General features: G+C 48.5%; 1 protein-coding gene across 2 annotated transcripts in view; it reads right to left on the bottom strand.

Annotated features, from left to right (window-relative positions):
• The window catches only part of EXOSC5 (exosome component 5), a 588,575-nt gene that overhangs the window by 456,467 nt on the left and 110,005 nt on the right, over window positions 1–22,103 (bottom strand). For both annotated transcript variants that reach the window (XM_069644393.1, XM_069644392.1), the window contains exon 2: window positions 8,319–8,432. In XM_069644393.1, the coding sequence (XP_069500494.1) occupies window positions 8,319–8,432 (114 nt within the window). The remainder of the gene's footprint in view (window positions 1–8,318; window positions 8,433–22,103) is intronic.

Below are 22,103 nucleotides of genomic sequence, written 5' to 3'. Positions count from 1 at the left end.
CCGCTAGTAGGGTGTTTCCGCTACTGCTCTTCCCTCTACTTGTTGCCTGCCTCAGTTTCTTTAGCCTTTTTCAATACTACATTCAGTGACTCAACTGCTGTTGCCCGATATTGGGACTACTGGCATGCAGGGCTTTGTGGAATACATGCGACACAAGATAAGGGAGTTTTATTTGGTCATAGTTTTTTCTTCTGAAATGTCTACTAACACTAGAACAGATACTGAAATGAATAGTGTAGAAATTTGGATGACGACTTTGGTTTCAATTGCAACACCAAAATTACCATTTGTCTTTCATTCTTGGGTTCCATTTTTGTGTATTCCATTTACGTTCCGAAATTACAGTGGATAAATGGCTCCTGTTTCTTACACTAGATGGCTTGCTGCTAGACTCCGACATGGATTTGTCATGCTAGAGCATCTTCACTGAAATGTAAGTTCTGCCATTTCCAGATTTTCTGCTTGTTCTTTTTAGGCTGGTCTGTGCTGGGTTGTACCATTTATTAGCACTTTGTAGCTGGATTTTCACTTTTCCTATTGCTATTGGGAAAGGTAGTTCTCAGAGTACATGGCATGCAGCATGGTGAACGGGCAGATTGATTCCTCCTGGTGGGGGAAGGGATCCATGAAAGTAAGCGCCCTCCAAGAGTTGACCTCTTTGGATGTATTCTCATGGTTGTTAGATAGCACGTGGCCTGACCAGAAGAGGTTGATCAGATATGGATGAATTAGGCCAAGGTAAATTAAGGACCAGACTATGTCTGTGTAGGCAGGAAAAACCATTTGAAGGATTACTATAAATTCCAAATTATTTTGAAGAATTTAGCATTCTATTTTTTTTTTGTCTCCATAAAGAATTCCTCCACCAGCTCCTGCCCCTGCTGCGGGCTGCGGCCTCCAGCCCGCAACTTTCAGGTTCCTTCAGAGCGCGTACCCAGAAGCCCGGGCACAGCACAGCGTGCTCGTTTGCAAGACCATTTGCATCCTGCTCTGCAGACTGCGAGCAGAATTTCAGTTGCTACCCGCGGGATTAAGGTGCTTGCATGGTCATCAAGAATAGAACCATCCTTGTTTCCGATCAGTAAAAGAAAACAAGTCTGTGGTAGTTTTGGTTTTAGGTTTAATGACAATGCATTACTTACCGTAAAAGCATTTCTGATGGTTGTATCTGCTTAGATTCACATGCTGTGCATAGGTCCGGCATCCAGTGGTCACTGCGGAGTATTGCATTTTGTTTTTCGTAGTCGAAAAGGGTCGTCGACAAGGCGTGTCTGAAATACTATCCCTATAGTGACGTGCGTTGTACCCACAATCCCTCACGCGTCGATGTCCCTCTGTTTGTATTTTTCTGCCCTGAGGGAGCCTTCTAGATGTGAGTGAGTACAGAAAAGAGAGATATAAAAGGAAGTCTATGTTCCTTCCATCCGAGCGGGGAGGAAGGGTGGGCGCATGTGAATCTAAACAGATACAACCATCAGAAATGCTTTTACGGTAAGTAATGCATTGTCTTCCGATGATATGCTTAGAATCACATGCTGTGCATAGACTAGCGAGCAGTACCCGGAGTTGGCGGTGGGTTATGAGAAGGAACAGTAGAGAAAAGATGTCTTAATACTGCCTGTCCCACCTGGGAGTCAGATCTCGAGTGTGCATCTAGACAGTAGTGTTTTGTAAAGGTGTGCACAGAACTCCAGGTAGCCGCTTTGCAGATGGACTCAAGGGGAACATTTGCAATGAATGCTATGGACTCCCCCGTGCCTCGAGTAGAGTGTGCTCTTGGCTTAAAGGGCAGTTCTCTCTTAGCAAGAGTATAGCAGAGAGTGATGCATTGAACAATCCATCTAGAAATAGTGGACTTTGAAACTGCATCCCCTTCTCTTCCTGCTGCCACCGAGACGAAGAACTGATTAGTCTTCCTCAGTGGTCTGGTTCTTTCCATGTAGAACATGACCGCTCTGCACACATCTAGTGTGTGCAGAGTTTTTTCTCCCAAGTTGGAAGGATTTGGAAAGAACGTTGGCAGTTCTATAGACTGGTTTACATGGAATTTCGAGATGAATTTCGGAGCAAACCTTGGGTGCGTGCGTAGAACCACCTTATCTCTGTGAACTAACGAAGGGGTCTAGAACAGAACGAGCCTGTAGTTCACTTACTCTCCTGATGGAGGTGATGGCTATTAAAAAAGCAGTCTTCAGAGTGAGGTCTTTAAGAGATGCTTTGTGCATGGGTTCGAATGGTGAGCCCATGAGTCTGGTAAGTACCACGTTAAGGTCCCATCCGGGAGCCGGGTCACCTATTGGGGGGTGTATTCTCTTTACTCCCTCCGTGAAGGCCTTTATAACAGGGAGCTTCCACCACGCCACCTTGAGTTGGGAAGTGGTGTATGCAGAAAGTGCCGCTAGGTGGACTTTAATGGAATTGAACACTAGACCTGAATCCAATAAGTGGATCAGGTATAGAACAATATGTGTGGGAGAGCAGTCAATCGGGTTGATGCTTTTTCCTCTGCACCAGATGACAAATCTCTTCCACTTGCTAGAATAGCAGTGGCGAGTGTTAGGTTTTCTGGCTTCCCTGAGGATGTCCATGCATCTCTGCGGGAGCTGTAGATGTCCGAATTCTATGATCTCAGGAGCCAAGCTGCTAAATTCATGTTCTGGGGGCATGGGTGCAGAGTCCTGCCCTTGTCTTGTGACAGCATGTTGTACGGGCAGGGGAGTTTCATTGGGGGGGATAGAGACATCTCCATCAAGTGAGCAAACCATGGCTGTCGGGCCCACATTGGGGCCACCAGTATCATGGTCACTTGTTCCTGGTGCATCTTGTGCACCACCTTGTTGAGAAGGGGAGTCGGGGGAAAAGCGTAAACAAATTTCCCTGACCATTGCATCGACAGACCGTTCCCCTTGGATTGGTTCTGGGGGTACCTGGAGGCGTAACTTAGGCATTGTGAGTTCTCCAGGGTTGCAAATAGGTCTATTTCTGGGAATCCCTATTGTGTGAAGACGTCGAAGACGATGTCTTCGTGCAGTCGCCATTCGTACTCTTCGGGCAGGGGGAAATCTCTGTCTTGCCCTGTAGGTGTTCCTGGAAGGCTTTTAGCGCCTTGAACACAGCTAGTAGCTCCAGTAGATTTATGTGCTTGGATGCTACGTTCGGAGTCCACACTCTGTGAGCAGTCTGATGGGATAGGTGAGCCCCCCATCCTGTGAGGGATGCGTCTGTGGTTAGAGTGGCTTCCGCCGTGGGTGTGGCAAAGGGTTTCCCTCTTTCCAGGTTTTCCTTTGTCCACCACCGTAGCGAGAGAACCAAGGCCTGCGAGACCACCACTAGATCGTCCCATAGTCCGCTGGCCTGACACCACTGGCTGTTGAGCCACTCTTCCATAGGGCACATGCGCAGGCACGCGTTAGGTACCAAATAAATACACAACGCCATCATGCATAGCAAGCGCATTGCTTTGCGTACCGTTACCTCTCGACCGGTCACATATTGAGGGATCTGAAACAGCATGTTTTGGACCCTCTCGTTGGAGGGGAAGACGAGGCCGTCCTTTGCTTGAATTAGAGCCCCTAGGAATTGTTTGACTTGGCTGGGGTCTAGGCTGGACTTCTTTTCGTTGATGGAGAAGCCCAACTGGAACAAAAGGTCTACAGTCTTTTGGGTATTGGAGAAGCATGTTTCGTAAGAATCCCCTGTTATGAGCCAGTCGTCGAGGTAAGGGTAAACTGGGATGGACAACCTGCGCAGGTGGGCCGCTGCCACTGCCAGTACCTTCGTGAATACCCTTGGTGCTGATGCTATGCCGAAGGGTAGCACTCTGAACTGGTAGTGTTTGCCCTCTATCATGAACCGGAGGTATCGTCTGTGCGCTGGCAACATTGAAATATGAAAGTATGCATCTTTCATGTCCAATGTTGTCATGTAATCTCCCTGTGATAGCAGTGGGATCACTTCGTGTAAGGTCACCATACGAAACTTCTGGGTTTTGATATACTTGTTAGCTGGGCGCAGATCTAATACAGGGCGCATGGTTAGATCCTTTTTGGGTAGAAGGAAGTACACTGAATAAATACCTTCCGTTACCGGAGATAGAGGCACGACCTCTATGGCTCCTTTTTCCAGCAGTAGTTGTACTTCTTGGAGAAGGATGGCAAGGTGTTCCGGTGTCATGCGTCGTCCCCTCGGGAGTCTGTATGTTGGGGAACTGTTGAATTCGATGCAGTATCCGTTGGCTACGGTGGAAAGTACCCAGCGGTCTGACGTTATTCCCTCCCATGCTGGAAGAAAGGATGTTATCCGGCCCCCGACCGGTGTTGCATGGGAGGGGACGCGAATCTTCGCATCACTTGGTGTTGTTGGGGGCTTGGGAGCCTCTGGGGGTGGACCCCGACCTCTCCCTTTGCCCCGGCGCTGGCCTCTTTGGCTGTACTGCCCACTATTGGTCTGGTAATTGGTGGCAGGGTACTGTTGCTGCTGATTCTGCTGTTGGCGTTGGCCACGAAAAAAGCGTTTGTTGCCATAGCCGCGTCTGGTAGTGGGCTTAGAGATCTGGTCAAGAGTTTTGATAGTATCGAACTCTTTTTTTTATCCATCTCCAGAGCCTCATCCACCGCTTTCCCAAAGAGGTTTGAGTCTTCAACAGGTTTATTTATTAAAGACGCCTGTGTCTCCGGTTTGAACCCTGAGTTGCGCAGCCATACATGGCGTTTTAGGAGTATTCCCTGAGCCAGGAAACGTCCCGCTGTCTCTGCAGCATCCAGAGAGTTCTTTACAATACTCTGGTTGACCTGGGTTCCTTCGCCAATAGTTGATAGCAGGCGTGTACGTAGTGGTTCCGGCGCTTCTTCGGCGTCTTTGCGCAGTTTGGCCCACTGCGGGTCCGCGTAGCTAGCTAGCAAAGAATTGTTGTTCGCAATTCTTGCCGAAAAGGCAGCCGAGGATGTGACTCTCTTTGCAAGGGCATATAACTTCTTGCCCTCCTTGTCAAGTGGTGCCTCGCTGGTGGACAGCGGCACCCCTGCCCTCTTCCTTGTATTAGTTACTACAAGGGAATCCGGAATGGAATGTCCCCTGATGTACAGGGGGGCTGAGGGTGAAGGGGTGAAAAGCTTTTCAATTCTTGGATTAACTCCTCTGATTAGTGCGGGTGTGGCTAGCGAAGAGATGATTCTTCTCTTCACTGAAGCGAGGAGGGGAATGGTCTGGCTGACTGGGGGTTTCTCCTTAATTACTCTTTCCACAAAGTCTATTTCAGGAGAGATCTCCCCAGTGTCCAGTTCGAAATGTGCTGCTGCTCTGCGCAACAGGGCATTGAATGTGGGCTGATCGTCAATGGGAGACGTGTTTCTAACAGGTGAATTGTCAGGAGGATTTAGGTTCAGGACATCAGTGTCCGAATATACTGATGGGGATTTCCAGGGATGAGAAGGTCCTTCTTCTGGATTTTCTCCGAAGCCTTCTCCTACCATGTCTGGGCTGTCTTTCAGACCTTCCTCCTGGTTCTGTCCCTCTTCATCGTCCACAAATTCATCCTCCTCCTCCAAGTATTGTTCCTCACCAGTGAGGTCATACACATTATGGAAGTCTGAGGCTGTGTCCTGCTGAGGATTGACTAGTCTCGGATATTTGGCCCTGTTCTCTTGGGAGTGGGAGGGTTCTGGGTCTTCATAAACCTCTCCATTCTCTCCATGCAGAGATGGAGCCTTTCCATGGTTTCATGGGGTACCCCTGAGCGGTCTAGCGGGGGAAAATTAGTGTCATCTAGCTGAAAACGGCTCGACCTCTCCCATAACGTCGAGGAAAGTGTCCCGTCACCTTCCGAAAAGCCTTCCGGTGTGCTGGGGGTCCCCCCGACTGAAGGGGGTAGTCCCCGTCTTTCTTCGGGCTTTTTCGGCGTGTCTTTCGGCCTCTGCGTAGCGCTCGACGTGTCTTTCGGCGTACGCTTCTGGGTGTCGGCTACAACGATCCTCGACAAGCTCTCTGCGACTCGTTTGTCAGCAGAGGGCTGTGGTTTCGACGTTACGGGTGTCGATCGTTCTATGGCGGCGTGCGCTCTCTGCTGGTGCGCGCCGGCCGATGGTTTGGGGGCGGCGCCCTTATTTGCCGAAAGCCCAGTCGCTGGTCGCGGCTGCGGTTGCGAGAGGGGCTTCAAACCTGAACGGTCCGAGGAGGCCGCTGGTGGAACCTGCGCCTCCTTGGGCGCTGATGCTTTCTTCGTCTTCGACGAAGAAGAGCTATGGGTTGTGTGCTTATGTGTGGTATCGTGTGCGTCAGTGTCGCCGGGGTGTTCATCCCCATAAGCAGGGCGTGAGCCGAGCCCGTCGGGGCCGGGGACAGACGACGAAGAGCGCGAGCACTCTTTAGAGGGGTGTACGACTTCCGTAGCGGAGGTCGTGTTATCACGTTCCTCGTCACTGTCGGTGGTAGCAGCGGCGGGTGAAGAATCAGCCTTCGACATAGCGTAGGCCGCCCACCTCTTGACCCTACGGTCTTTGAGTCTTTGGCTTCAGAAGCCGACAAGCCGTGCAACCCTCCTCTTTGTGATCGAGGGGCAAGCAGCGGTTACACCGTGAATGCTTGTCCTTCCAAGTAAACTTGCCCTTGCAAAGTGGGCAAAACCTAAAGGGTGTCCTCTCCATAGCCGAGGCAATAAATCGTGATAACAACCCAAGGGAAAGGAAGGGGAAAAGGAAAGGCATTCTCAGAAAAGAACCAGAGATGTCCCACGACCCCACTCTCCCTACTGTATTTGGCCTGCGAGGCCAGGCCACATGTTCGGCAACGCTGAAGGATCTCCTCCGCTCGTCCCCTCCGTCGAAGATCTTGCTCGGTGGAGACAGCTTCACAGCTGCGTCGAGGGAGGGATTGATATGTTATATATTAAATAGGAAAACGACCAAAGGTCGAGGAGATGGAATCTGCAATGTCTCTCGAGGAGCTCCGCGTAAAGGCGACCAGTAGCTGGGCGGAAAAAAACAATCTGAGGGATCTTGACGCGTGAGGGATTGTGGGTACAACGCACGTCACTATAGGGATAGTATTTCAGACACGCCTTGTCGACGTCCCTTTTTGACTACGAAAAACAAAATGCAATACTCCGCAGTGACCACTGGATGTCGGACCTATGCATAGCATGTGATTCTAAGCAGATTAACAAACATCAGAAATAGGTTTTTGAATACATGTTTTTAGGCATTGCTGATCAATTACTTAAGCTTACGTTTGCTTTTGGTAGAGGTAGTAGTGGTGAGATATGAAATCACAGTACAGTTGGTGAACAACGGTAAAATGACAGGTTCCAAAGCTGTAGGTTAGCTCTCCTGCAGGTTGAGGAAGGCATGAAGGACTATCAAAGAGGGATTACACTTTGATTGGCAGTCGGATTGTTTAGGTGACCTGAATGGGACAAAGGGGGCTTCTGCATCCTGAAAATGGAACCGTTTGTCAATCCTTAAGCTTAGTTATATGAAGTTGCACATGATAAAACATGCATGCTGAAGGGGACCCTTTGACTTACTGACCTTCTCCAGGCCGCCGTTGCTAGTCCAACCTTGGAACTAAGTTTATGAATGGAAATGAGGTCTGGTCACATGCGCAGGTGCTGACAAATCATGTTAGTTTTGGGAGGACCAAGAAGCAGTACACTGGTCTCTGCTTCCCAAGATCTCTTCATGTACACTTCGCCACAATCTTGGGCGGAGAACAGAGTGCCACAGTTCTTTCGGTGCTTCTCAATCATTCAGCTCACACCCAGATGACTAGATGGTACAGGGAGGCCTCAGATGTTGCCACGGCGGTCTGCTGAGAAAAAAGGGCTTAGGAGAGCCTTGGGAAGATTTGTAGTTCCAATTTGTGTCCAGCATTACCAATACACAAGAAGCATTTTAGGTCAGTAGGCCAGATTCTGCCAAGGCAGAATTCTGAGCCATAGCCTGGACCAGGAATACTTTTAGAAAACACACGGTCGCCAGTTAATCCATGCTCATTCATAAGTGGGCAGGATAGTTCCCTTTAATACTGCACTGTACATAAGAGCATTGCAAATGTTGTTCAATATTATTCCATAATACTCTTACCAGGTTTCAGCTTGACCCTAGAAATTATGATTGTATGTGAAATCTTGGACGTAAACTAATGCATAAAACAAAAAGTTACATAAACTAAGATGTTGACAGAAGATGCTGTACGAATCTGTATGCATTGCCCATGATATGGAATGCCAGAAATGCTCCGATATATAAAAAGCAAAGCCACAGACTTTCTTCCTGGGGAATCAGTTTGGTACTTCACTACTACTTCCCCCATCTTGGACTTACCGGGTAGCCCCACTTTTGGCTTCAATATCACTTCCACTGTTGCCTTGTCAAAGATCTCCTTACTGACTTTAACTTCGGCTGGGCCATAAACACCAGCAAGTACAGACGTGTCACCTGGAAAAAACAAAAAATAAAACACAGTGAAAAGACAGTTGCAACAGCGAAAATTCAACACCCATGCAGCATCAACACCTATACTCCAGAATCGGGTTCCTTGCTTGTGGGTAGGGACGCCATGTCCTGGTCCTATTTTGTAAGGGGGTTCTCCCCTCTCATAACAGGATTAATATTGGGATAGTTTCCCTAGAAAATGTTCCCCTTCATGAATGGTGGCACAACGAGCAGACAAAGAAAATGACTGGCACTTCCTGATCAAAATGCAATGACCTCAAAACAAGCATGGATGAGAATCTCAATACTATTAGAAAAATACAATAAAAGGTGGGTACGCCCATCTAAAATACCATCCATTAAGATTAGTAAACATGTTATCAGTTATGCAACTTTTACAATAAACTATATTCTTAATTTCTTAAAAATTACAATACTCTTTGTAAAAGTCCATTGAGCTTCCTCTAGTTTTTAACCAAAAATTTGCACTTATCAGACGAGTAGATTTTGGCTGTTGTGATTGAACTTTTCGGGCACAAACGACACACACGAGACATGATATAATCTTTCTTCAATGTTAGGGCCACAAAACGAATGACTAAACTTACCCGGTCTTTTATGCCATCAATAACCAATATCCTTGGTCATAAAGACGTTATAAAAAAATGTAAATCTCCAGTGCAAGTCAAGATGGTAGAGGAGCACACAATCATGGAGGTTTATGCACAAATCTGTTCCTGCACACAAAATAAACAAAATCCAGGCACCAAAAAGAATCAAACGTACACTCTTCAAAATTGATGAGAAACATTCAAATAGGCCTATAACTAAAGTAGCTGCAGATTTAAAAGTAGTTTTCGGCAGTCTCAACGCTGTTTTGGAGACGCCGACTCCAAAATAATTTCACCATCTATCTGGGAAAGATCTAGGTCTGGACAGGATTCAGCCAGTAAAAAGGTATTGATCCTCTACAGCAAATATAATTGAAACTGTACTATCTCCATTATCTACATTCAACTGCAACGATAATTTAATATCCAAAAGTAATCCCAATGGCTTGGCAGACTACACCAGGGTAGGTGCTATTCCCCCAGTGGCAAGTGGAGTTAACCAGGATTCAGTTTGCTCCCTTAGTCCGCAGGGTTAAAGAGCAAAAACTCAGTTTTCAAGTTAATGAACTTCAGAAGGGCTAAGGTCATCCATACCTCAATAGCTAAGAGGCAACACTCTAACCAACGGACAACATCTTCTGATGACACTATAATATTGAAGTGTCATATGGATGGACATTTCGAATGCCAAATTCTGCAACTCTATACATAGATTAAAACCCATTCTTAACAGGATGCCCCTCACTCCCCTGAAAGAACACCCCAGCACATAGGAAGAGAAGATGATCTGGCGGATCCCCTCTAGACCGCTTGCTATCTGCTAGTGAGGAAGGCTTGGAACCACTCCAGAATTAGACAACCACCCAGAGATGTGCTGGTAAAAGATGTACATAATAAGTACTTCATGGTCCCCTGTGACAAATGCCACTGAGAGACTCAGCAACACCATCACACAGAAAGTGGTACTCTCAAGGCTGCGAGTGGGTCTAAAACCACACGTCCCGAGAAGGTGTTCAGGGACAATAGAAATGTGCAATATAATGATACTTCCTTCTCCAGCTCTTTCCGAAATAAATGGTAGACTAAATACCAGCTGGAAATTACTTAATACCTTAAATTGACTCTTTTCCACTGGCGGGTATTATGTCCAGTTTTACATGTTTCGGAAAGGTGCCTTTTGTAAATTAGGAAATCAAAATATAGTCCGTAGCTACTGTTCCGAAGGAGCATGGACACAAAAAGTAACAATTCTTCTGTATTTCTATTTAATGTTATTTATATAGCGCTATACGCCAAGTCGCTTGCACAGGTAAAAGAAACAGTACAAATCAAGCATAATTAGATGAACATCCAAATCAGCAGGCAAGCAAATGAGTTCTCAGGCTGATTCTGAAGAGAGGAAAGGAAAAGAGATAACGAAGAGAAAGGGGGAGTGTGTTCCAATGTTTGGGGGCCAATACAGAGAAGGAGCATAAGTGAGATTTAGCACATGGAGGGCGAGGAACAGTAAGGAGAAAAAGAGATTGGGACTGAAGAGAGCAGGGTGGTGTATACAAAGAAACAAGTAGGGGGCAAGCAGTTCGTGAAGACACTTGAAAACGAGACAGAAGAAATTGAAAAGAAGGTGCGATTCGAAAGAGCCACTGAAGTGATGCATGCGCAGGGGAGACGGACCCTTGAGAGGATAAAGAGAAGAGAAGACGAATAGAGGAATTGTATAAAGTACGGAAGGGAGCCAGGTGAGTAGCAGGAAGGCCAAGGAGAAGAGAAACATAGTAGAGAGAATATAATAGAGGACACAAGCGTTTTGGTAGTGTTGAAGGAAAGGAAAGCCCACGCCTTGCGGATATTGAAGAGCTGGTGGCAGCAGGAGCAGGCAGTTGTTGAGATATGAGAGGAGAATATGAGAGGAATCACTGAAAATGCTGAGGTTCCGTGTAGTTGAAGAGATATTGAGAAAGGTAGGAGGAAAAGTAGGCAAAGGAGGAGGAATAGTAGAGACAGGGAAGAAAAGGACCTAAGTCTTGGTGGGAGTTAGATGGAGGTAATGTTATTGTGATTTTACTGTGCATCGCTTCCATTTTCATGGTCTCCAGGTGCTATGGCGGATCTAAAATGGATGGAGGGTTGGGAGGGATTAGTTGGTGGGATTGAGAGGGAAAAGCGCAAGAGAGGTTTGATGTGCAGTTGGTAGCTTCAGTTCATAAAAAACTGTCAGTGTCTGCTGGTTTGTTTTAGTTGGTAGACGTTATGTGGTGTTTGGTGCATGAGTGTGTATGGGGTGTGTGATTGGTTTAGTTTCCGGTTAGGTGTTGTGGAGTGTGTGTATTTTGTGGGGGGGGTTAGTTTTCTTGTCTGCGGCAGAGGTTAGAGAGTTTTGGTAGGGTTAGTGGGGAGTCATCAGGCGTTTTATGCAAGGTTATGTTAATCCGTCAAGTTGAAATTATTCAGTGGTGATTTGCTTTATGGCTTTATTCCTTTGGGTGGGCCACGTTTCAGTTCATCAGGTTTCAGTTGTTTTTGGTGCTTTTATTCTGATGGGCTGGCAGTTTCCCTTGGATTATGTTTCCTATTTAGCTCAGGGAGTTAAAGAGCCACATTTCTAACAATTTTCTGCACTTTAGGGTATCTTCTGTTGTTCATATTTCCTTTGGGAGCGATATCCATAGTCTCGCCACTATACAGGAGAATGCGGTTTCCCCAAATTTCCGCTTTGAGTAGTGTTTAGGTTTGAGGCAAATGTTGCTGGGCCTTAGAGTTCATGTTTGTTTTGTAGATGGACATTTTTCCCTGTATGAATTCTGCTCCTATGCCGTGGATTGCTTGGTGTTTTAGGCAGAGTGTTTTGAAGAAAATGGGATTCCTGACCGGTAACCAATGTAGGGTTCTCCGTGCTGGTGTGAAGTGTTCTCTCTTAGTGCGCCTTAAGAGTAGTCCTGCTGCTGTGTTCCTTGCTCATTGTAGTTTTGATAAGGTAGTCTGCCATTCCGAGATAGATGCTGTTAGCGTAGTGTATTCTTGGCATGACGAGAAAAATGACGGTGAGTGTTCTACGTAGAAAGGTGAAAGGGGGAAAGTATCTGTTGGATTGTATGTAGATGGAAGAAGCATTTCTTTACTAGTGTGTTGACTTGCGGTTCGAGTATTAAGTCGCTGTGCATTAATATTCCGAGATTTTTGACCACTTTTGATGGTTCTGGTCTGTTTCCCAATTCAGTAGATGAAATGTGGCAATGGCTTGGCAGGTCATTGGGCCCAATCATGATTTTGGTTTTGTCCAGGTTAGGTTTAAGGCTGGTGTTATTCATCCATTGATTTATTCCTGTGAGGCAGTTAGTAAGGGTTGGGCTTTGTTCTTCACTAGTGTTGATTTTGTAGATGATTTGTGTGTCATCTGCATAATTGTAGCTGGTGCGGCCATGTCATTTTATGAGGTTGATGAGCGGTCATGTATACGTTGAATAGTAGTGGTGAGAGGGAGCTGCTTTTAGCTCCCCGGACAATGGATGCAGACCCAACACACCAATGTGAATTTTATTCTGTGCATTTGAGACAATCTATAAATAAAGATCAGGACACATCTATATCAAGTTTAAAGCATAAAGGGTCACATATAATGGACAAAATGATATTTCTGCATTTTATGTGAAAGTTAGATTTGTGCAATGCTATGTACTAGCGCCTTGTCCCACCGTGGTAGCTCCTGGCCACGGGTTAAATGCTGGATACCCTGGGGCTGCTTTTATCCAATATTAATTTGGATCCATGTTGAAGATGTTAATACCACCAAACATGAGATGGGCTGTGATGTGCCTTGTCTTGTGTGCGATTCATGTCAGTCTTGCTGTTCCTCCATGTAAAGGAAGTGTGTTGTGTCTTGTCATTTGCTGTAATGTAATGCATTACCTATGCAGATGTCCTGCTGGTCATCCCTGCTGGCTCGTCAGAATGTTGGTAAAGTGGGTGATTGGCAGCTCAGGAATGTTGGATGAATGATAAACACGTTAGTGTTCTAAATGTGTCATTTGAGAACTGAGCTAGGATGCCAGAGAATGACGATGGGTATGCCCCTTTGTACCTATGAACAAAGAGTAGGTGCTAGGTCTTTAAAATAAAAGACATGCAGGTGCTCGGGTACTCAGGACCGGCAAATACCTGCCCATTTAAAGCACTGCCATGAACGTTCTGGTGCTGCAAGGTATGTTGGAGGGGTGAGGACAAATATTGACATATTGTAAGGGATACAGATGAGGCTCATAAATAAATAGTACTGAGGGCGGCCGAGGGCTACGGAAAATAGAGGAGAAGCACAGTACAAGGAATAGTAATGGCGCATGAAGAGGGCAAAAAAAAAATATATAGGTGTAAAATGTTTGACGCAAGCGAGAGGAGCATGGGAAGGGGGAATAAAGAGCGATGGCTGGGGAAGGGGACAACGTGAGGAGCAATGAGTTAAGAGATGGGAATCTCCCAAAATGGTCCTGCACACCAGTAAGAAATACTGTATCATCTATGACCCCGGAATGCTACACTGGTTTCCACGACCGCTTGACTGTTCTTAGTTTCTCTCCCCATAATTCAAAATGGATTCGTCCTCCAATGCTTGTAATGTATTAGTCGTTTAACCACAAGATGGTGGTCAAGCACCACGGTATCTCTGGGAAATCCTTTCGTATTTCAGCTCAGGAATGTTGGATGAATGATAAACACGTTAGTACATAATGTAGAAACATACACTCCTCAGCAGCGCGGAATAGACTCCCAATACGTTTACAATGCAGAAAGTAAATGGGCTGAAGTCCTAAAAAAAAAGTGGGCTAACTGGCCAATACTCTTTCAGCAATTAATAGTCCCTTTGCTTTTATTCATGCACTACATTCATTAATCTGGAGTAATTATAATTCACATTTTCCTTAAATCGGTGGACATGCACCACTTATCTATTTTGTCAAATAAAACGCAAATGTCTGGGGAGCTGCATATTCAGTGATGGATACAGGCCGATATCGAATAAACTAGAAACAAGTTTAAAATGTCCTTGGTGACCGTACCTGCATAACCAAACCCAAATTGGAAGAGAAATGTGTGCTTTACTCTCACAACCTGAACATTAGCTTAGCGAAATCGTAGTCCTAAACTATACTTTTGCAGAGGTTTTAGCTTTAAACTGAATTCAGCCAGCCAACAAACGCAATGCTGTCTGGGCCGGGCCTGAAGATAGCCATTTCTCTGCAGATCGCAGCAAGCTCTCCTTCAAGCAGGGTGACTTTAAAAATAAACTGTTTCTTTTTGAAGTCTGAGGGGGCCCCCGCCCAGGACATGTGGTGGTGGGCCCCCCCCCATGCTCCCTTCATCGCAGGGGCTACGGGGGGGGCACTGCACCAGTGGCCTTTGGAAGAATAGCTTCTTTTTTGAGTGGAGACTGAGATGCTAAGGATGATGAAGGGCTTGTTCTACTCTACACGGTGAGGTTACAAGGGAGAGGCCCATATCATACTTTTTTATGCAAGTGGAGCCTGCACTGCTGAGATCCAGGCAGTACCTGTACAATGACATGACAATTGCCATTCGTGTTTCATGTAAATGGAGCTTTCACTATGAAGACCCAGGCTGTACCGGCTGTATTTGATGGGGTGTTTGCGCTGCCAAGGTATGAGGTCCCAGCTCTTTCTTCCTGCATGAGTGGATGCTGTGGCGCGGCGCGTGACGTGTCACGCCGCCGCAGTGTGTATAAATAAAGGGGGCGTTCCCGGCCGCGGGAGAGCGACCGGGAAGCCCGAACATGAAGGACTGGTGCCCGTGTGAGTCCTTTATGTTGAGGGGCTTGCGGGATCGCGTGGGGGCTCCGACCCGCCCCCAACAGTGGCAACGAGTGGTGAGGGAGACCCGGGCCCGGCGGTGAAATCCTTTGGATAAATTTTTTTCAAACGAAGCGGAACGAAGCTTCATCTCGCTTCATGCCGGGTCGCGGGACGCACACGTGGCCGGCGGCCATTTTGTCTTGTAGGCCGTGAAACTTCACGAGGCTCCGGTTTGGAGCGTGAAGGCAACACGGGCCTAATTTTTGGAAACATTGATAGCAGGAAGTCTACCCTGCACGCCCATGCCTGTTTTGTGCTTTTTAACCCAGTTTTGGGACTCCTACGTCGTGTGAAAGCCAGGAGAAGGACTTACATGACAGGGCCTGTCTAGGCCAATCCATCGCCTCAGCTCAATTTTTGGAACTCCCAGGTCCATTTGGACTACGGCAAGATGGATCCACAGTGTTCTCTTTGTCCCCTTCATCATCAGTGTGCTGTGGCTCCTTCTTTGTCTCCTTCATCATCAAGTTTGGCTGCTCTGGGTGTCTTATTCTTTTGTGCCTCCATTGGTGCCCTGTCCGGAAGCCTCCCCCTGTTTGAACTGTTCGTGTGCCCGGAAAGGAAGGGGTGAGTTGCACTATGATGGTGGGAGTTTGAGTCGCGGCCCTCAGGACAGTAGGTGGGGGTGCCTGTGCGCTCAAGCCCATGGGTGACTCTGAGGATTCAGACAGTGGTGTTGCAGCTGCGTCACTCCTCCGCGATCGTGGCCAGGCAGTGGCTCAACAACAGGCTGTCCTACCTCCGGTGATTCAAGCCCCTGCAGGACCGCTACCTGGACAACCAGGACTTCCCATCATGGCTCAAGCACGAGCACCCGCGGCCCATGCCGCCTTGCAGCCCATCCCGGAGTTCGATGCATCGGGCCCACCCTCGAGCATGGGGCCCCGATGGAGAAGATGGGTGAGTCGCCTTGACATGTATTTCAGGGCTGCTCAGGTGACGGATGACGACAGCAGAATTGCCACCATGCTGTACTCGGCAGGGCCGGCAGTCCAGGAGATATTTGAATCGCTTACACCTATTAATAACTCTTATGATGCGGCCAAGGCGGCACTCCTTGCACATTTCCTTCCCCTTGCAAATGTGGATTATGAGAGATTCGTCATGCTCTCGGTTAAGCAGAAGGAAGAGGAGACACTGGACACTTTTTATGGTCGCCTATGCCGCCTCTCCCTCGGATGCGCATGGGGGGATGCAGACGACAGGATACGCACGATGCTGATCCAGGCATGCTCCTCTGGCAAGCTCAGGAGGCAAGTCCTGAGAGAGCCGGGCATCACGCTGCCCCGCATACTGGAGCTGGGCAGGTGCCACGAGGTAGCAGAAGCCCGAGCCAACAAGATGGAAGCAGGGTCTCGGTCGGTGAGGTCGGAGGAGGTGTGTGTCGTGTGGCGAGGTGGCCGAGGAGTGAGACGCCCGGGTGGAGGACCCCGAGACAGGGCAGGAAGAGCCGGGGAGTCGTGCCAGAAGTGCGGGTACGACCTCCCTCACATGGCAGAATGCCCGGCGGTTGGAAAAACCTGTGGGAGGTGTGGACTGGCCGATCACTTCTCGAGAGTATGTCGTGCAGCCATGCCGGTGATGGTGCCGAGAGGTCAGGCACGGACGTGGACTCCGCGACAGAGCCAACAGCCCAGTGTAGCCCAGGTAGAACAGGGTGAAGTCGAGTCCCATGCTGAAGGAGCCGAAGAGGAAGACGAGGAGAACATCTTTTTCGTCTCCAGCGTGGGAATACTCAAAGGAAAAAGCAGGAGACAGCCGAGATGTGTGGTGGAGATCAACCACTCCCCAGTCCCAGTGCTCGTTGACACAGGCGCCTCAGTCAATGTGATGGCCAGAGGGCATTATGACTCTCTCAAACCCCTCCCAGGTCTGGTCACACCGAAGGCCCGCATATTTGCTTTTGAGGGTCAGGAACCGATACCGCTAGACGGTGCCTTCGTGGCAGATGTGGAGCATGATGGCTCACAAATCAAGGCTCGATTCTATGTGACCCCGGTGAGCAGCAATACCTTGCTCAGCTGTGCAGCTGCGGAGGCCTTAGGTATCGTCAGCTTTGCATACTCCGTCCACCTGGAGGACATTAATGCTCTCCTTGACAAATATGCTGCACTCTTCAGTGGGATCGGACAGATGACTGGGGAACCAGTTCGACTACACATCAATGAATCGGTGCAGCCCATCGCATTGAAACACCGCAGAGTACCATTCCATTTAAGGGAGCAGGTCGATAAGGAGCTGGACAACTTGGTGAGCCTGGATATCATCGAGAAGGTTGAAAGCCCAACCCCCTGGGTGTCTCCGATCGTGGTGGCCAGAAAGCCCAAGCAACCTGACTCGGTACGCATCTGCGTGGACATGAGGCTCCCCAACAAGGCGATCAAAAGGGAGCGACATCTTACACCAACGATCGATGATATCATTGCTGATGTTCAAGGGGCTCGAGTTTTCTCGAAACTGGACCTCCGAGCCGAGTATCACCAGGTCGTCCTTCATCCAGAGTCCCGGTACATAACGTTTACCACCCATCGGGGACTGTATCGATACAAGCGGTTGAGCTTTGGAGTATCGTCTGCCGCTGAAGTGTTCCAAAATATCATCAGGGGCGCCCTAGCAGATCTGGAGGGCGTCCTTAACATTAGCGATGATATTTTGGTATTCGCCAAAACCGAAGTGGATCACATGAAGAGGCTCGATAAGACTCTGCAACGACTTCAATCGTTGGGCCTCCCCCTTCACAGGGAAAAGTGTGAATTCATGCGCTCCTCTATTGAATTCTTCGGCTTCATATTCAAGGAGGGGGGGGGTGTCGCCAGACCCGAAAAAGGTCCAGGACATCAGAGCAGCGAAAGCCCCCGAGTCTGTGACGGACGTGAGGAGCTTCCTGGGGATGGTAACCTACTGTGGGCGGTTCATCCCGAACTTAGCCTCGAGATCTGAACCACTCCGGGCGCTGACCAAGAAAGAGTCACCATGGCATTGGGGCCCTCTCGAACAGGCCGCCTTTGAGGACATTAAGGGTGCCCTCACAACGGGGGACACCATGGCGTTTTTCGATCCCGCATTGGAATCAGAGATCGTGGTCGATGCAAGTCCTTTCGGGTTGGGAGCAGTGCTGACTCAAGTGGACCGCAACGGGATTGTTCGACCTGTGGCATATGCTAGCAAAGCACTCACCGAAACGGAACAGAGGTACTCCCAGATCGAGCGGGAGGCCTTGGCCGTGCTGTGGGGCTGCAGACATTTCCAGCTCTATGTTTTGGGACGTCCGGTGACGGTGGTAACTGACCACAAACCACTGCTTCCAATACTGGTGGGCTCCTCTTCAAAACCACCGGCTAGAATCGAGAGGTGGATGCTCGCCCTCCTAGAGTATTCCGTCACCCTGGTGTATAGGCCAGGGGCCAACAATGCCGCAGACTACCTCTCTCGTCATCCAGGAGTGGGTGGGGGAGAGGAATATGACACCTGCGGAGAAGAAGCGGACAGTCATGTACGAATGGTGGTGGAGGCGGCAACACCAAATGCGATGTCCCTAGAGGAGTTGGAGGCTGCGGCGGCTGAGGACGAGTGTTTTCGAATCTTGAAGGACTCGATGCGTAATGGGTCTTGGAAGTCCATCCTCGGGCGCACGCAAGAAGCCAAAACAGTACTGGAGCAGTTGTGGAAGGTGAAGGAGGAGTTGTCGTTCTCGGACTCAGGGCTGCTACTCCGGGGTGACCGGATTGTTGTTCCACAGTCAAAGGTGAGCGATGTGATCAGTCTCGACCACCATGGACATCAGGGCGCCGCCAAGACCAAGGCGCGGCTCCGTTCGAAAGTCTGGTTTCCGGAGTTGGAGAAAAGGGTGGACGACTTTGTGGCGGCATGCATATGGTGTCAGGCGGCCTCTCCTCTGCAACGAGAGCCTGCCATTGAGGCAATGCCCCGAGGCACGAGGCCATGGGAGATCGTCCACGCCGACTTTGGCTCAACATCAGTGGGCACCCACTTCCTGGTAATAGTTGATGAACACTCGAGATACCCGGAGGTCGAGTTTGTTGAATCTGTGGCCTTTGAGCATGTGGTGGTGGCGATGGAGAAATATTTGCGGCCCCTGGTTTTCCCCACACTCTATGCTCTGACAACGGTTCGCCCTTCCAAAGTGAGCGGTTCTCCGAGTTGATGGAGAGCTGCGGAATACAACACAGGAAGATATCCCCACTGTGGCCCCGAGCGAACGGGGATGCTGAGAGACTGATGCGGACTCTGAACAAAACCTTCCGAATTGCTCAGGGGCAGGGTCAATCATTACAACGCGCCCTCTATCAGTTTCTGCGGGTGTACTGCACCACCCCACATGCCGCCACGGGAGTGGCTCCGGCAGAAGTGTTATTCAAGAGGTGCCCCCGGGGGCTGTTGCTGGAAGTTGGGGAGAAAGAACCTGGGGTCATCGATAGTCAGCGGGTGGAGGCTGAAAGGCGAGTCCGAACTGAACAAGAAAACCTGCGCAGGGGTCTCTGACCTCAAAGACTTGAACCGGGAGATGAGGTCCTCATCCGCAACCGACACCCCCACGGGAAGCTCTCACTCCCCTATGAACCGAGCCATTGGATGTAGTGGCAGTGAAAGGGTCTATGGTGACGGCCTCGGATGGACGATCTGCTGTCACCCGAAATGTGAGTTTCTTCAAGAAGCTGGGTGATCCACGAACTGAAACCCCACCCGAACCTGATCCACCAGACATGCCTGCTGGCGGAGGCCTCTGTGGCGAGGTACCCGAATCCCCAGTCCGGGGAGAAGCGGCGGAAGGACGTCACGTGCCGGAGGTAGGCAGGAGGTACCCCCAGAGGGCTGGGCGAGGGAAACCTGCCTACCTCAGCGAATATGTCGTGGGACACGTGGTTAGTGAACTGGGGTGAGAGGATCTGGGTGGATGACATTAAAGGGGTTTTGGGTGTGCAGTAGTGTTTATGATAGATGTGTGGTTTTCTGGTTAATAAAGTTACTGTTAATCTGTTTTGTTGTTCCTCCCGGAAAAGGAGGAGTGTGGCGCTGCCCGATGACGGGCTTACGCGGCGGCGTGACGTGTCACGCCGCCGCAGTGTGTATAAATAAAGGGGGCGTACCCGGCCACGGGAGAGCGACCAGGAAGCCCGAACACGAAGGACTGGTGCCCGTGTGAGTCCTTTATGTTGAGGGGCTTGCGGGATCGCGTGGGGGCTCCGACCCGCCCCCAACAGATGCTAGGCCACCAGACCCCCTAGACTCGCTCAGCAAACAGTTAATTTAACAACTGCTGTGTAGGCAAGCCCAAGGGGAAAGGAGAAGTGGATTAAATAACAAACTCAGGTCTCTCTCAATTGCTCTGGTCTGCTTCCGATTTCTTTCTGAAGAGCTATGGATCATCTGACCTACAAGTCAGAACAAGGTATCATTAATGATTTTCCTCTCCAACCCTAAACACCTTTTCTGATATCAAATCCACCCTTTATTCCCAGTACTGGTTGGCTTTTGCCCGATAGCTGAAAGCATAGCTCTCAACTCACACGCTTTTGGCGGGTGTCACCCGCCCTGTAAAGGGCTGACTCACCCGCCAAGCCTCCTGCACTCCCATTAATTCCAATGGGCGTCTCACCCGCCAAAAACAAAATAGGGTGATTTCACCCGCCTTTGTAACAGAAATGATTGAGAGGTATGTAGCTGAAAGACTTCTCGAGAAATATATAGCTGAGGGATACATAACGTTTTACTTCAATTGCTGAGGGATAAATTTCGTTTCAATTCACAGTTCCTTAAAAATGCTTCTTTTTTTTCACAAAACTCACTAGTAAAGTCTTGTCTTTTTGTATTCCATAGTAACTAAAAAAGAATTGTCTCAAAGTTCGTATCTATTCAGAAGAAAACAAATGCGACCGGCGAAAAGGACACACTGCCTTGGAAAGCTGGACCAACTCACGCTGCAGCTCCGACGACCGAAAACTTACGCTGCACTGCTACAACAAAAATAGGCTATGCAAACACCGATGCCTTCTCACAGGACCCGACTTCCTGGATTGACGCATGCCGTAGATCGCACTACTAGGCCCTTTCTTCTAAGGGCCTCGCCAACCAAGCTGAATTAGACAGGTGCACGGAATCTGTTAGTAAATACTAGCCTTACGCACACTGAAAGGCTCTATAATAACTTTTAAATACCTCAGCTGTCCTTTTTCATCTTTTGTTTCTTCAGCTACAAGAACTAAAACAATTATAACAAACTTGCAAAATAATAATTAAGTGACAACTAGATTTACAGCTGCTCATAGACTAGAATTAGGTTTCTACTTTTCAGTATTTGAAAAGAATAGTTTCCACACTTATCTGAGCTTTTCTATGGATGTTCTTGGTTTTCTGTTGTCTCTGAACTTAGTCTTTTTGGGTTACATTTCTTGATTTTCTTCAGGAGCTCAAATTGCTGTGACATGCTCTAGACACTAGTTGAACGAAAGGCAGTTTGGAATTCTAAACAAAATTCCAAACTACCTCACAGAGAACGTCCAACCAATCAGCGCCGAGTGTCTCCCTTTCCATCTTGCACTGGGAACCCTGTATCCTAATAGGAATGTTAAGGAAAATTGCTTACAGAGGAGCTCAATTCTCCAACAACACAAACAACAGACTCATAAGACCACACATCTCTTTCGCCTCCCACCAGCCTTTAGCATCTTAGTTCTGTTCTTAGCCAAAAAAGTATGGGGAAACCTGACACAAGGCCCATGTTGTGTTTGTTGTATGTAAGGTGAGCCTTGACTGCTGAGACCCACGCTGTAACTGTTTAGTGCGAGCGTAGTATGTATTAGGGTGGCCCATGGTAACCTGGTCAGTGTTTGAGGGAAACTTGCTTTGCATTGGTGCTGCCCAGTGCTGGAAATGGAAAACATGTATTGTGAGAACCGTCACTTCTTAGGACGGGCAAGGGTGTGTCGCCCGGCCAGGTTGCACAACACAGTATCTCTAAATAGAACCAAATCCTGGCGATTTGCATAAAAGCAAAGAGCATTATGGGAACAACATAATCTCCACAATTTGAATAACTTTCTTCAAAGGGGCACCTCTTTGCCTCTCTTGTCTCTGCCACAATTTCAACCTGGGTTTGCGTTCAAGACACACTCCTCTGTGGTGTTCATTCTTGGGCACTGGAGGTCGAGTTTCCTTCGAAATAGTATTTATAAGCAGCCAGA

The sequence above is a fragment of the Ambystoma mexicanum genome, chromosome 2p, assembly GCF_040938575.1.
Source record: "Ambystoma mexicanum isolate Mex_15411 chromosome 2p, UKY_AmexF1_1, whole genome shotgun sequence".
NCBI lineage: Eukaryota > Metazoa > Chordata > Amphibia > Caudata > Ambystomatidae > Ambystoma > Ambystoma mexicanum.
The sequence above is the reverse complement of the archived record's forward strand: the minus strand, read 5'-3'. Positions and strand labels throughout refer to the sequence as shown.